At 49.1% G+C, this 14,276-nt stretch overlaps 3 protein-coding genes across 6 annotated transcripts; 1 reads left to right on the top strand and 2 right to left on the bottom strand.

Moving 5' to 3' along the window:
* The first annotated feature begins 117 nt into the window (after positions 1-117).
* On the top strand, positions 118-7,294 carry ip6k1 (inositol hexakisphosphate kinase 1). Of its 4 annotated transcripts, XM_037251423.1 has the most exons (10): positions 118-283; positions 2,191-2,271; positions 2,589-2,766; positions 2,826-2,974; positions 3,229-3,355; positions 4,121-4,358; positions 4,454-4,650; positions 5,140-5,315; positions 5,393-5,626; positions 5,954-7,294. In XM_037251423.1, the coding sequence occupies exons 4-10, from the start codon at positions 2,858-2,860 to the stop codon at positions 6,341-6,343; spliced, it is 1,479 nt and encodes a 492-aa protein (XP_037107318.1). In that variant the 5' UTR covers positions 118-283; positions 2,191-2,271; positions 2,589-2,766; positions 2,826-2,857; the 3' UTR covers positions 6,344-7,294. The 4 variants fall into 4 exon arrangements, with proteins under 4 accessions (XP_037107318.1, XP_037107319.1, XP_037107320.1 ...); XM_037251424.1 differs by lacking the exon at positions 2,191-2,271 and having other exon boundaries at positions 2,829-2,974; XM_037251425.1 differs by lacking the exon at positions 2,191-2,271 and having other exon boundaries at positions 4,463-4,650.
* A 592-nt stretch (positions 7,295-7,886) lies between these two features.
* Positions 7,887-11,932, bottom strand: LOC119122822 (dynein heavy chain 12, axonemal-like). The gene is made up of 13 exons (XM_037251421.1): positions 11,500-11,932; positions 11,133-11,264; positions 11,012-11,058; positions 10,627-10,761; positions 10,415-10,573; positions 10,105-10,350; positions 9,787-9,958; positions 9,594-9,699; positions 9,266-9,445; positions 8,911-9,039; positions 8,715-8,843; positions 8,498-8,651; positions 7,887-8,365 (listed from the first exon to the last, which is right to left on the bottom strand). The coding sequence occupies exons 2-13, from the start codon at positions 11,243-11,245 to the stop codon at positions 8,184-8,186; spliced, it is 1,752 nt and encodes a 583-aa protein (XP_037107316.1). The 5' UTR covers positions 11,246-11,264; positions 11,500-11,932; the 3' UTR covers positions 7,887-8,183.
* A 458-nt stretch (positions 11,933-12,390) lies between these two features.
* rps23 (ribosomal protein S23) lies at positions 12,391-13,970 on the bottom strand. Its single transcript, XM_037251427.1, has 4 exons — positions 13,866-13,970; positions 12,885-13,044; positions 12,664-12,784; positions 12,391-12,580 (listed from the first exon to the last, which is right to left on the bottom strand). Exons 1-4 carry the CDS (start codon positions 13,954-13,956, stop codon positions 12,434-12,436), a joined length of 519 nt encoding a protein of 172 aa, XP_037107322.1. The 5' UTR covers positions 13,957-13,970; the 3' UTR covers positions 12,391-12,433.
* Between the last annotated feature and the right edge of the window lie 306 nt (positions 13,971-14,276).

Raw genomic sequence — 14,276 nt, 5'->3', positions numbered from 1 at the left:
TCACGTTTACCATACAAAGAATAATGAGTTGGTCATTGAATAGAAGCCGTTAAGAAAGCGCTGAGACGTGTTGTATTTTAAAACTAGCTATAGGTGGCGCCAAATCCCCACCTCAATGCATAACAAGTGTAAAAAGCCAAACAGTCTACGTTAGCTTTCCCTGTCATGACGTTAGCCTGATGCTGAATGTTTTTCATCCCACTCGCATCTCTCTCGGAGCTTGAGAGCATCCAGACATTTCTAGCTCAGTCTGCCGAGCACCTTCGCCACTCACGATTGTCGGGTAAGTTGCATCTGGTTGTCTCTGTTACCAACTTAACCGGAGGAGGGGAACGTTTACCCAAACGCTTTGACGTTAACGTTTCCCCTCCTCCGGTTGAGCGGCTAGCCGCCTAGCTTGGCGTTAGCACGCCGCGGGCTCCGTTATAATCGAGTCACCGAAATAACGTCAGCCATCCGCTACCCCATCGGGTACTCAGAGATGAACCACCGCCGTGTAGATTAGGAGTTGTGAACGTCAACCACGTCTTTAATAATGTCATATAAAAAAGCGGAAAACATTCGACACGGCTATATGGCTAATTAGCCGTCGAGCTAGCGTGTTGCCAGGCTAAGGTCAAAAACCTTGGCCGGTTTTGACGGCGAATTTAATTTAACACGCTAAAACAAGCAAAATGTTGTCTGGCGGACAAGGACGACGGGGATTTGTGTCCAAAAGAACTCTGGGAAGCAAAATGGGGACATTGGTAGATGAGGATGTTGAAAAGTTTTCCGGAGACAGACAGCACGGCACAACATAAGCCAGTGCATCGACAGTCATCCCTTGTTATTCGCGGCGGATGGGGACCAGGACCCCACGCAAATCAACACATTTTGCGAATAGTGACCTGATTTCTCAAAAATGACTGACGGTCAAAATGTTGGCGAAATGTTCACTTCAGCTGGGTACAACGTAACAAGAGTTTTGGGACTTGGATGATGGATTCAAGAGAAAGTGTGTGGGGAATCTGGTACACAAATGCCCACAGTAGTGGAAAGCAGCTTCCTTGATCCTTTTGTTTTGCCTGGATCCCTTTCTCAGATTGGCTGATAAGTGTCAGTTAAAAATATCCTCCCATTAAGTCGTTTGGGCCAAAATTCCCAGTGGAACTTCCAATTACCAAGCTGTGATGGGTGAAATGCACAGGTCCATTTTTAGTGTGTATATGAGAAAGAATTCATGTGAAGAGCAACGTGGGCAAGATAATAGCGCATCGTCTATTAATCGATTTTGTGATTTTGTTACAAAAGATTTTGAGGTGTTTGGCGTGCTCATTCTGCTATAGTCATGGAATAGAGTGCTGCCATTTGTTCGATTCTCAGTTCGTTTGAATGAAAGCATTGGCGGAGGACTGCATAGCTAATGAAGTGTCCGGCACGCAGCTCCTCGATGTGGCTGGGCTAAGCTTGTCAAACAAACAAGACTGCAGTGGAGGAGCTCGGCGATACTTGTCTGTTTTTACAGCTGTGAGCGGGCGCCACCGGGGGTCCGCTCCGTTGCTGTGCTAAATAGCTTGTCCGCATCCCGCTGATGTCCGCTCCGGCTGGCCTCAGCAGACCTCATTTGTTTCAGACTGTCCGCCCGAGTAGCTTTTTGTCGGTCTCTGGTTTGGTCCTAACATGTCAGAAATTGAGCAGAAATGTTGATTGTAATATTCCAAAGTAAATGAAGATGTTTTTTTTAATTTTGATGACACATGGAGGATGACGGAAAGTTCGGAGAGGCTGAATTTGAAGGGTTTCGACGATTGGAAGCTAAACAATGGTATATAAATAGTTTGACAATCAGTTAGTTGTCAATTAGCTGTCTTCAGGGAGCCTTTCAAGAAATGATGAGTTATCACAATTTGGGTTTCATTTATTTCTTCAATGCCGCGTACGTTCCAAATGTGGACCACGTAATGTCGGCGTCTTTGTTCGGGTCGCTCGAAGGAAGGCGTCTTTCACGTTAATGTTCCCCCGGCTGCGACAGACGAGAACACGTTATCAAGAGGCTGTGCTGAGCAACAAATGAGAGGCTGGAAGTCGCGCACTTTTCCGTGTCCTTGCGAGTATTGAGCCCGCTGACTAGCATTCGATTGCATTTCAATTGGCCGACAAATGCGGATGCTGATCATTTCCGTCCAGCTTAAACACGCTCCTTTCGTTTAGAGCCATCGCTGCGTCCCGACTGATGAGGCGGCGTAACAGCGCTTTGGCTGACGTGACGTGCCGTGACGCCGCGGCTTCCATGTAAGTCCAGCCGGGGGCTGATTTGTGTGTTCGGCCCGCTGAAAGCAATCGCACGGATTGATCGCTCTCATTGCGCGGCATTCATACTCTTCATTGCCTCAAAAAGGTAGACCGGCAATCTAACCATGTCCACCGGTGAAGATGAAGAAATAAGCTGGAGCACAATATTGTCTCTGTTTGACTCGCATCTCAAGACACAAGTGGATAGCAGCTAAATTGGCAGCACCGACGGTGCTTTTGTGAAGTAGCTCCACCCGGTCGGTAGCCGCATTGTCAGTGCAAGTTGTAGCTTTGGACGTTCTTTTCTGTCTGCGCAGGAAGTGCTGACCCCCGCACAGTCCTGAGCCGAGCGGGCGGCGGAGCAGATCGGAGGACTCGCGAGGTGGTTGTTCGGTCTGGCGCCGCCTCCCCCTGGGGCCGGCGTGCGCTCCCAGCAGCCCGTGGTGCCCTGCGCCCCGCCCTCGCCATCACCGCCCGCCAGAGTCCATGTGCCAGGTAAGGGTGTGGTCTTCAAACTTGCCTTAAGAGCTCCACAAAAACCGCACAACCGTCAGCAGGAGGAGGTGCGGTTCGTCCGCCAGGAGCCATGTGCCTCCCGCACACCAACAGCATGGACAGCAAGCTACAGGGGGCGGGGCCAGGGAGTGGCACACCACTTCGATCCCGAGGAGGAGGTGTTCCACTGGAGCCTTTTATGCACCAGGTGAGGCAAGACAAAAAGTGTTTGCTTCATTTCAAACTTTCCCTGTCGGAAAAAGCGAAATTGCTGTCAGACTGGCAGCTGGGTCGCGTCGGGTTCTCAAACCCGTTGTGGCTTTGTGGAATACAAAGCGACTCATAATACTGCACTTCCTTGACTGACTCACTTAGTTGGGCAACTCCTCTTTGTTTGCGCCTGTACTATTTTGATCCCCGGTGGCCAAGGCCTGTACTTTTGCCAAATGTGTGCCTTTTTAGGTGGGAGGTCACACCAGCATGATGCGCTACGACGACCACACGGTGTGCAAGCCTCTGATCAGCAGGGAGCAGCGCTTCTATGAATCCCTGCCTCCAGAGATGAAGGAGTTCACCCCCGAGTACAAAGGTACCCGCTGACTCGGCCGCTTTTAGTGACCGGAAATGCATGCGTACATTGTCGCGTTGCCCGACGCGGCACATTTAAATACAATTTGGGGGAACGGATTCATTAAAGATTAAAGATTAAGATTAAAGATTAAAGTCCCAATGATCCCATGGCATTTCCATTCATGTCAACTGCATTATCACTACTGGTTACATGTCAGTTTGCACTGTCAGCGTGAAAGGGACTACCGAGGCCCGTCTTGCGGGTCCCGTGGGTGCCATGACAACAGCCGTCCCTCTTGTGTCTAAATTTATCCCTGGATGTCTTCCCGCTGAAGACGTCTGACGTAAAAGCAGCAGACAGGCGAGCGGGCGCTTCGGCCGCATCTTTGCGTGTCACTTCACATTTGTTTGGAGATGCTGAAGAGGTCTGCCGGGGCTCAGCAGACACCGGCAGCTAAAAGTAGCAAGATAATGACTTCAAGCACGTTCTGTTGCGTCTTGGCGTCTGGAACACGCTTCCCAATTGGCCTCATTTTGAACCACCTCTGGCTGTCTGCCCCCAGGTGGCCACATTAGAGGGTGCACAATGCGTGTTGAATTCAAGCAAAAAAAAAAAAAGGGGCAAAACCCATTTAGTGGCATCTGCATGTCTTAATACCGTAACGATGTCAATAAGAACAAAAATGTCCACATTGCGCCCCCTCTGCCTCCATTAGAAACCTCGGTGCTCTCGTGTGCATCTTCAATCAATACAAAGAACGCCGTCACCTTTTTGTCCCGCCAGGCGTGGTGCTGGTGTGCTTCGAGGGCGACTCAGACGGCTACATCAACTTGGTGGCCTACCCGTACGGCGAGAGCCACAACGCCGAGGCGGGGCCCGGCGAGCACGAGGAGCGCGAGCCGGCCGAGCGGGAGCAGCCGCGGCGGAAGCACTCCCGCCGGAGCCTCCGCCGCTCGTCCTCATGCTCCGAGCACAGGGAGGAGCGCCACGACGTGGCGCACGACAGCGACTCTGCTGACAAGTACGCCTTGCGCTGATGATTGAAAGCGTGAAATGTCATCATGTGACTGTCATTCAGAATATCTACGACCCCTTTTTACTTGCTCCTCGTCTCAGGTCACTCAGCAGCGGCGTGGCGGAGCTGAAGAGTCCGCGCTTGGAGCCTAAGATCCACATGGACCTGCCCTTTCAGATGCTGGACTGGAACAGCGAGCTGAGCTCGGAGAAGATCAGCCACAACCCCTGGAGCCTGCGCTGCCACAAACAGCAACTCAGCCGCATGCGCTCCGACTCCAAGGACCGCAAGCTCTTCAGTATCCTCCTCCACTGCCAATCTGTGTTGTACCGACCGTCTGCCGTGAAAATGAAAGGGACTCTTGTCATCTGGAATTTTTAGCAATTTGGGCTTGTGACGGCCATTTTCAGGTGCCTAAAGGTGACTCTTGCTAAGGTTTTGTTGATGGAACCCTTGAAATTGCTTTCTTCCCTCATTGCTATTATTATTTCCCCCTTTTTTATTACCATTATTTCAAGCCCATTAAAAAAGCTGCGCCGCAACCGACACAGGAAATATGTCATTTTGTTTTGAGCTGTTCATTTCAGGGCCCATTTGGATGGTTCTGTGGGTCCTTCAAAAAGAAGCTTCTCTGAAAGACTTTGTCAAACTGCTACCAAATTGAAACCTCCACAAAGACAACAAAGGCCAAAGCTGACGTGATGACTGCACCTACCACCGTCGTTTTCACCCCTTTGCAGCTGTCACCGCTTTCGTTATAGCTCCTTAACGGCGGCGTGCCTTCCAGAGTTCCTGTTGCTTGAAAATGTGGTCCACCATTTCTCGTACCCGTGCATCCTGGACCTGAAGATGGGCACGCGGCAACATGGCGACGACGCCTCAGAGGAGAAGGCGGCTAGGCAGATGAAGAAGTGCGAACAGAGCACCTCGGCCAAGCTGGGGGTGCGACTGTGCGGCATGCAGGTAAGGCCGTCTTGATCGGCCGCAGCGGCGTGCCGCAGCAGCGGAGATGCGTTCAAGCAGACATTGTTTGTCGGCAGGTGTACCAGCTGAACACGGGCAACTACCTCTGCAGGAACAAGTACTATGGGCGCAGCCTGACGGCCGAGGGCTTCAGCCAGGCCCTGCAGCAGTACATGCACAACGGGCGGGGCCTGAGGCGGGACCTCTATGAGCCCATCCTGCACAAGCTGCATAGCCTCAAAGCAGTGCTGGAGCGCCAGGCGTCCTACCGCTTCTATTCGTCCTCGCTGCTCATCATCTATGAGGGAAAGGTGAGTTTTTTTTTATTATTATTAATTTTCTTTTTTTTTTTATAGAAAATTCAAGGATTTTAGGTGCTCCAGATGGTCCAAGAAAATAAGGTGTAATGCTTTTATGATTGTGAACAGCCATGAATCCAAATCACGACAGAATTTGGATTTATTCCTCCCAGCCCTACCATGTCGCATGTTGCTGATGAGAAATTTGTTGTACATTTATTACTCAACTCGTCATTGAGACACAAAACCCCATTTTTGGTCATTCTCTACCATACAGTTGGCACGCAGAGGAGCGGATGTATTTATCGTGGTGCTGATGTTTGTTGTGTTTGCTCACAGAAGCCCGAAGCTCCAGTCAGTTTCAACTCTGGGCAGCTGGTCACCAGGCAGAAGACCCCGGAGGAGACCCACTGCGGCAATCCCGGGGCCCTCGCGCCACAACCGCCTTCGGCCGGTGACAACCCCCGCGCCGAGGATTCTCTGTCCCATACCGACTCCTCTTCCTGTCCTGCGCCCGCCTTGAGCCCACTCCCTCAGCCCCCCTCTGACCCCTTGCCGCCGCAGCAGCCCCCCCTAGTGGACGTTCGCATGATCGACTTTGCCCACTCCACCTTCAAGGGTTTCCGTGGCGACACGGCAGTCCACGACGGCCCTGACCGAGGTTACGTGCTGGGTCTGGAGAGCCTGATCCAGATCCTGGAGGATCTGCAGGCTGAAAACCAACAGTGAACACGCAAGTGTAAATATGGAAGTTGAAGTTTCCCCGACACGCATTCCCTCCCTTGGCAGTTGTCGCCACGGCAACACATGTATTCAAGCAAAACGGCTGGGAAGTGGAACAGTGGACGAACTGTTGAGGCTCAATTCACATTCAGAGACTCTCACACCTGTCAAAGCAAACGTGATCTCTCCCAAGTGATTCTGTTCTGTACTTCCAAAACAAAAGATTGGGAAGTTTCTGCCTTTGGAGTAGGCATCAGAAACGCTTGTGTCAAAGGGCAACTTGCGATAAGATGTTTCACACCTGAGTCGCAGGTGAGATCCCGCTTGGCTGCGTTTTGAGCACGCTTACATTGTGGATCTCAGCTCTGATGCGGTGCGTCGGCATCAAAAACCTAACTGCATGTTTTGCTTCAACGGCACTGGCCTGGCAATTTGACACATTCAGGGTTTGTAGCAAATCCGCCTAAACCAGAAGGAACTATGGCGGTTGAGCAACACACGCATATTTCCTTGTAGTGTAAGAGCGGCAGGGCAGCCCTTTCTTTTTTTTTTCCCGGGGTGCCGATACATTTGGGATCGCGATTCTGCCATTTGCTGTCTTTTGAGGGAGAGCGGCCAACGCGTGTCATTTTGGTGGGAGGCCGTGTCTTTGGCTGAGTTCCACGTGAAAAGCCACAGGCTGGCTTCTTTTAAAGCAATAGACTGTTTTTTGTTTTGTTTTCTTGCTTTTTCCTTAGCCCGGATGAAGAGCAACATCACCCCCCCCCCCCCCCCCTTCCTTTATTTTATGAGCCTCTTGCCACCAAAAGATGTCATGACCTTACAGTTCTCAGTCACGTAAGAGCCGCTTGAAACAACGCACTTCCTGGTCCTGTGACATCACCACCCACTCGTCTCCGGGACCAATCAGTTGTGAGCATTTGAGGCCATACAAGCGCTTGGTGTCCCCCCCCCCCCCCCCCCCCCAAAAAAAAAGAGAGAGAGAGAGGGGAAATGTTTTATTTTTGGGGGTTTGTTGAGGTGATAATTTATTTTTTTATTGTAGCTTTTACCTGCCTGAGTGAATGTCTTTTTTGTGTCTCTCCCAAAGTGTAAAAAAATATATATAAATATATATATAGAGGGAGACATGCTCACAGTGACATTTCAGGGCTGTTTAGCAGTATTATTTTATTAGTACTCGTCAGACACTCCAGCCAAACAGTGTGTGTGCATGCGTGTGTGTGTGTGTGTGTGTGTGTGTGTGTGCGTGTGAAGTCTGGCATCTTCTTTTTAATGCAGGGGTGGGCAATTACCGCAGCATTTGATGCACTTGTTTGTTACATGTTTTGGACATTTTGAAAGGAACAAGGGTCCCCACGCCTGCTTACGTGCAACGCACACAATGTGACGTTCGAGAACCTTCGCCACTCTCCCCTCCACTCCACACACACACACACACACATGCGCACACGTGTTATCGTGACTATAACTTACATTTACTTTTTTCAGCCGTCACAATCCCAAACTGTTTGGTCGAACAGTGACAGTGAGATTAAAACTTTCCAGATGGTTTTGGCTTCCTGTTGTATTTTCTTAAGGTAAAAAGTCATGTCAGTATCAAAATTTGAATTGTGCTTCATATGAGAGGTCTGAAAGGAAAAACGTTTTGTCATTACTTTGAGTTGAAGTATCACGATGACTTTTCATTTGCAGTGTAGTTTGCTGTATTTTGTTGTACATTTGAGTTTTGACCTGATGATGCTCAAATGCGACACTATTTTGGGGTTTCATGACTTGATCACATGCTTGACAAGATTGACACGATGGAAACGTGTGACTGTGTGGTTTGCAGCAAATGGATGAGTCATGAGGATGTGCGTTCATTGTTGAGTTGGCCGTGCAGGTCGTACTCGCGGTACAGGATGTAGTTCTTGAGCGACGTGGGCAGAGGCAGGAAGCTCATGAAGACGGGCGAGCGCAGACGCAGCCGGCCCAGGCAGCGGCGGATGCGCAGGCGGCAAAGATGCTGCAGGCAGCGAGCGTTTTCTGGGGGAGGAGCACACGGCTGAGCGCTGGCCGAACAGTGAGCATGACTGCATTATCTTTTCTGCATGCAGCGACTGGGATCCTGGCAGTACCTGATGTTGAAATCCGCGTGTGTGTTATTTTGTAGTTCACCTTGCAGCCTGCAAATGTCGCCCCACTGCTGCTGCTCCATGACGGCCGCCTTCAGTTTGCTGCACATGTTGACGTGATCCACGTAGTCCAGCAGAACCCGGACCACGTGACCAGACAGGTGCCTCAACCACGACAAGGTGATCACCTCGCAGAACTGATACACGACTTTATAATCGGCGTATACATATACTCTGTGCGTTATGAGCAAGCGACCTACCATAGTGTCTTTAATGACAGTGTCGGTCCAGCCTTCGTAGTCATCGGGCACGTGCGACCCGTTGCCATAGGGACACTCGAAGCAACGCTCCACGTGGTAGCCATAGTTACACAGCATCCTCACAACCACCTGAAGCAAGCACGTCAGATTGATCCCGTCGCTGGCAGTACCGAAGCAAAGACGCGAGGAGTCGAACCTCATCGTTGAGCGCGTACTGCAAGGCCGAGGGGAAGTGCGTGGTGTTGATTCTGGAGTAAAAGTTGACGTTGGCGCCGTACCGCAGCAACATTTTGAGCAACTCGTAGTTGCCAAGACGCAAAGCCACCTAAGAAAACAAGAAACACAAGAGGAATTTATATTTTTTTAAATTTTTACTCACGAGACGTCTTTTGCTCATTGGTTTATTACATGAGGGGAGATTGACAAGATAATTCAAGATCTGGAAAGCTGTCATATGACTTTTAGTTTAAGGCATCACTCCACCTGTCCTTTGAACAGTCCCTCCCCGAAGACCCTTTCTGCCCGCTCCGCGCCCTGCCAGGGTGGGCTACCTGCAGACACTTGACGGGGTCCTGATTAGTCACGGCGCCAGCCTCCAGCAGGAGACGTACTGACGCGACGTCGTTATTGGACACGGCGAAGAAAAGCGCCGACTTCCTCTCGTCGTCGTAGCCGCGACGCACGCACGGATGCAACATGTAGTTGGGGTCGAAACCCCTGTCCAGCAGGGCCTGCAGGAACGCAAAGTCAGCAGGTGCACGCACACTCATTCAAAGTCATGCACACACGAACACACTACCTTTCTCTCTTCACACACACACAGTAATTTGCTTTCTTTAATCTTGCTCACTCGCTCGCTCCCTTCCTCTTCCCTCCCACCTTGATGCAGCGCGGGTGTCCCCCAGCAGCCGCAGAGTGTAGAGGGCTCATGCCACTGTTGTTAATGTCTTCCATGGAAGTTACTGGAATCAGCAGCATCAGAGCTCTGATTGGAAACCAGAGCACGCCACAATATGACCACATGGCAGCGTGAAGCAACGAGAACATGCTCACTGTGCTACGTTTGTCTTACTGCAGGTGGCCCCTGTGCGCGGCGCGGTGGATGGGCAGGTGGCCGCTCTGCTTGGCCACGTTGGCGTCGGCGCCGTATTCCAGCAGAAGCTCCAAGGCCGACACGTTGTCACCGGCGCACGCCTCGTACAGCACCGACGCCTCGTCCTGAGCCTGGGACAGCACGTCTGCTCCTGGTACAACCGCAACATTCGTATAGTGGTTGGGAATGCTAATAGGAAAGACTAGTTATTGCTAATGTCATAGTGGTGGTTACAAATACAATATACTTGAAATCACGCAATAGTTTATTGCCATCTGTGCCCTCCTTTGTCGTCACCTTTCCTGAGGAGCAGTTCCATCACCTGCAGATGTCCCGCCTGAGCGGCCAGAGCCAACGGCGTGAGACCGAAGCGGCTGCGCGCGTCCAGTGCGGCCCCGGCTTCCAGCAGCAGGCTGGCCATCTCCGCGTCACCCAGCCGCGAGGCCTCATGGAGGGGCCGCCGGTTGTGTTGGCTCTCCTGGTTGACGGCCGCGCCCCTCTGGAGTAGCCGGCGGGCCAGGTCCGTGCAACCCGAACGCACAGCTGTGGTTGGAGACATTGCATGATGGATCAGACCACACCAAAGTGAAGCTTGGGTCGGGCCTACCTATGAGCAGCGGCGAGTCCTGGTCTCGGTTCTGCGTGTCAGGCCGTGCCCCGTGGCCGAGGAGGAAGTCGGCGTTGTCCACGAGGCCTCGCTCCACGGCCAGGAAGAGCGGCGTCTCGCCACGCGCTGTTTGATGATCTGCCGCGTCGTCACCTGACGCTGGAGAAAACTTTTTGTTGGACGAAGATGGGTCTGATGGGTCTCCTACGGACCTGCGTAGGTGAGCTCCAGGATGGCTCGGCTGCTCTGGACAGAAGCCTCGTGGAGGGGCGTCCATCCTCGGCTGTCCGTCTGGAGGAAGACCTCTTTGTGGTTGACGCTCAGATCCTCCACCAGCTTCTCACGCCCTGAGCGGTAAGTAAAGCAACCAACTGTATCGATTTCTTACCATACAGAATTGATACAAGCCGAGAAAATGAGAACACTTTCAATTAGCTAAGTGTCATGGTCTCTTTCGCAATATTCTGTATACTGCTGAACTAATATCAAGATTGTTGCAGTTTTATTTCTCTCCATTGCTTGCGGTTATCATCCGATATATCGATTAGCACGCAAAGCCGTACGTGATACCGTTAGCTTTTGTTGAGATGGCCTCACCTTGCCTGATGGCGGTGAATATGGACATGCTGTCTGCACCCTTTGAGCTGCAAAAAAAAAAGAGATTTTACAACCAGTTGGTGCTAACAATTGCTATGCTAACATAAAGCAAGCTAGCAACTTGTGTGTTGATGTGGGACTTGTGCAGTCTTGCTTGTGTTTGTTAGCTTCCAGCAGACTTTGTTGAATCATGTACTGCATGGCTGCGTCCTCTTCGTCCTCGTCCTTCATCATTAATGATTTCAAATCCACACTAAGACAAGGAGAGTACACAGTAAACAGGCATATAATTTCTTTGGCACTTGATTGAAGACAAATTATTTTTCATTTTGATTCACCAAAATGCACTGAATTGATTATATACGCGTCTCAAAAATTGGCATATTCTCTATGCAAGCGTCTCGGCAAATATGTTTTGGTTATGTGTTAATCTAAATACTAATTAACTATACTACAAATTGAGATGAATAATTATAGCATATTGTTACCTTTGGTTGCCACGTCGTCTCCTTGTGACCTTTTGAAGATGAAAGTAGTTGAGCTTTTGAGAGTGAGTTGGCTTGTCCGACCGAGTGTTGTTCTGGATACTCTTTCTAACTCAAATCTCATATTCACCTGTGAAATCGCTTCAAACGTTAATCTCGGCTATGTTAGCACCGTGTTGTCTTGTGATGAGAGTGAGCGGCTGTGTGCGCTGTTACTATATTTAAGTGAGCAGTGACTGGTCACATTGCTCAAAGTACAAGCAGGTCAGCACCACTTGAACTATTTGCAAAAACTTCTACTGCACCTTCTTTGCAGCCTTGCAAAAGCCTTTTATATGCCTTGAGTCTTGCCAGGATTCCAACTTTTTGTCATTTTCCTGTGAATAGGATTGGAGCTCTTCTGGTCAAGTGTGACAGCGTCCTTCCCAATTTTGATGGCAACTGACAAACGTTTAACTTGAAAAGTCAGTTTTGGATTAAAAAAAACCAGCGTACATTAGCTAAGGATTTTTTCAAGTATGCGTCTATAACTTGGAGTGAGACAATAAGTTAGACAAGAATGGTATGTATTCATATGCCAAAACAATGTGAAAAAATGGTTACAAAAAAGAGAAATGTACAGATTTAGCGCCAAACTTAGGCTTTAATTATTAAAAAACATGTTTTCTTTCCCGTTTTGTATATAGAATACATCAATTATTTTGTATGAAAAAATCCCAAAGTAAAATTGCATATTACGTTGCTATGGACTGCATTAAACAGAATTTTGGCTAGATGCAACTTCAGTGATTACCTCTCCAATTTTTTTTTTTTTTGCCAAAACTGGTACATTGTGTTGTCTCACTTTTTCTGTCCTGACAAGACCTCAAAATAAAACCAAAAAGGACATCAGACTTGGAAAATATGACGTGACACTCTTTATTTGCTTGTCTGCCTTTTATGACCTGGGTCTCTCCTTCTTGCCTTTGTATAGCGCCAGCAGAGACACGTTGGCCACTTTGACCACCTTGAAGCGAACTCCGGGAATGTCTCCCACGGCGTGCCCCTTACGACCGAAGCCTGCCACCAGGACCTCGTCGTTCTCCTGCGGCCATAACCACACGGGCAAATTAGGGTACAACAAAAAAAAAAAAAAACTGTCCGTTAACCTTGTTAATGAGCGTTCACCTCGATGAAGTTGAGGCAGCCGTCGTTGGGGACGAAAGCGGTGATCTTCTTGCCGTTCTTAATGAGCTGCACCCTCACGCACTTCCTGATGGCCGAATTGGGCTGCTTAGCCTCCACACCGCTGCACAGACAGAGTACACGTTATAGAAATGGTTTCCTTTGTGGCCCATTTTTACACATTTCCCCAATTGATGGGTTTCTGTGTGTGTGTTTGGACGTACACTTTCTCCAGCACGATGCCTTTGGCGTGAGAAGCCCCTCCAAAGGGGTTGGCCTTGAGGGCGGTGCCCAGGTGAGCCTTCTTGTACTGCTTGTCATGCCATTTCTGCTCACGGCGGTGATTGCGGAGCTTCCTGGCTGTGCGCAGACCACGACACTTTCCTGTGGGAGGTAACGCACCGGTTACAATACCAAAGGCCAAATCCGATCATTGCAACTCTAAATTCACCTCGGGTACCTCAACACACATTTCAAATTTGAATTACTTTTAAGTTGTTCTTGTTTCTCCATCTTTAGCCACCTATCATGTTGTGGCTATGCACTTTTTCAATTTTGTACAGTCCTGAGTTTTCAATTTTATTTTACAAACCAAATTTTGGACGGTATAGAAAAATGTTCTGACTTTTGAACTAAAAAGCACACAATCATACTTTAAAAAAGAAAAAATGGGGTGCATGATTTTAATTTCCGATTTACATACATCTAATGCTACTCATTGACAGGCAACCCTAAGCAATAACTGATCGCTTTTCTGATCAAATCGGCCAGAAGAAATTAATAAGAGGGGATTTTTTATTTTTATCATGTAATTACGGTACGCAGTCTAAATGTCATTCAGAAGACCGGTTGTCACATTGTAATTATTGACAACCAACAGAGATCAATCTTGGACCCCACTAACTAAACGTGTGTGACTTGAAAAAGGGTCAAACATCAGACTTTCGTCTCATTTAGGACATGCGTTATTCGAACAAGCCGGGCTAAGCTAAGATGCTAACGAGGCGAACGGCCGCGTCATGGCCGCCCCACGTTGCGGAGCTGCGAGACAAGGAAAATATTCCATTTTCACGCCCCTTAAGACGTTTGTATCTCATCAAAATAACCTCAAGAGTACATAAGGTGATGGTGTAGCGCCTCGTTGGGATATATGGACAAAGTGGCGAGGATTGGTGGGTGAAAAAGGCAAAAGTCTTGCAGCCTACCCATGATTGCAGGAGCGAGTCTGGGAAGGAAAAGAGAGACCCAAGATGCACCGCTGCGAAATGTCCACCCTGAGGACCCCGGAATTGGCATCCGCGCAGAACGCCTGATTTAAATGTTCACAGAGACAGTGTGCAGTACTTAAAACATTTTTGAAATTGTGTCACTATCGGAAATTTGGGTATCTGCGGAGTGGTTTCGATACCTATAAAGCAATTATGTGCAATCTTTTTTTACGTCCCTGAAACAACCCCCCCCCAACTAAAATAACACAAATTGACACATCTATTTAAATTTTAAGAATCTTAAATGTTTTTTGTAATTTATCTGATTTGACTAAATGTTCATATTTGAATTATAAACGAATGCAAAGACGTTTGCTCCCCGTTAGTTTTCTCACACTGAAAAATGTA

This window comes from Syngnathus acus, chromosome 5, assembly GCF_901709675.1.
Source record: "Syngnathus acus chromosome 5, fSynAcu1.2, whole genome shotgun sequence".
Taxonomy (NCBI): Eukaryota; Metazoa; Chordata; class Actinopteri; order Syngnathiformes; family Syngnathidae; genus Syngnathus; species Syngnathus acus.
The sequence above is the reverse complement of the archived record's forward strand: the minus strand, read 5'-3'. Positions and strand labels throughout refer to the sequence as shown.

Bases quoted from the DNA above. Each gene is read 5' to 3' on its own strand.
- rps23 (XM_037251427.1), bottom strand. From the start codon at position 13,956: ATGCCAATTCCGGGGTCCTCAGGGTGGACATTTCGCAGCGGTGCATCT. The intron at 12,785-12,884 runs GTACGTCCAAAC...CTGTCTGTGCAG, and splicing joins GGCATCGTGCTGGAGAAAGT to CGGTGTGGAGGCTAAGCAGC. The intron at 12,581-12,663 runs GTGAACGCTCAT...TTATGGCCGCAG, and splicing joins GCTGCCTCAACTTCATCGAG to GAGAACGACGAGGTCCTGGT.
- ip6k1 (XM_037251424.1), top strand. From the start codon at position 2,858: ATGTGCCTCCCGCACACCAACAGCATGGACAGCAAGCTACAGGGGGCG. The intron at 4,359-4,453 runs GTACGCCTTGCG...TCCTCGTCTCAG, and splicing joins GACAGCGACTCTGCTGACAA to GTCACTCAGCAGCGGCGTGG. The intron at 5,627-5,953 runs GTGAGTTTTTTT...GTTTGCTCACAG, and splicing joins TCATCATCTATGAGGGAAAG to AAGCCCGAAGCTCCAGTCAG.
- LOC119122822 (XM_037251421.1), bottom strand. From the start codon at position 11,245: ATGATGAAGGACGAGGACGAAGAGGACGCAGCCATGCAGTACATGATT. The intron at 9,700-9,786 runs GTAAGACAAACG...GTTTCCAATCAG, and splicing joins GCGCACAGGGGCCACCTGCA to AGCTCTGATGCTGCTGATTC. The intron at 9,040-9,265 runs GTAGCCCACCCT...TTGTTTTCTTAG, and splicing joins ACCCCGTCAAGTGTCTGCAG to GTGGCTTTGCGTCTTGGCAA.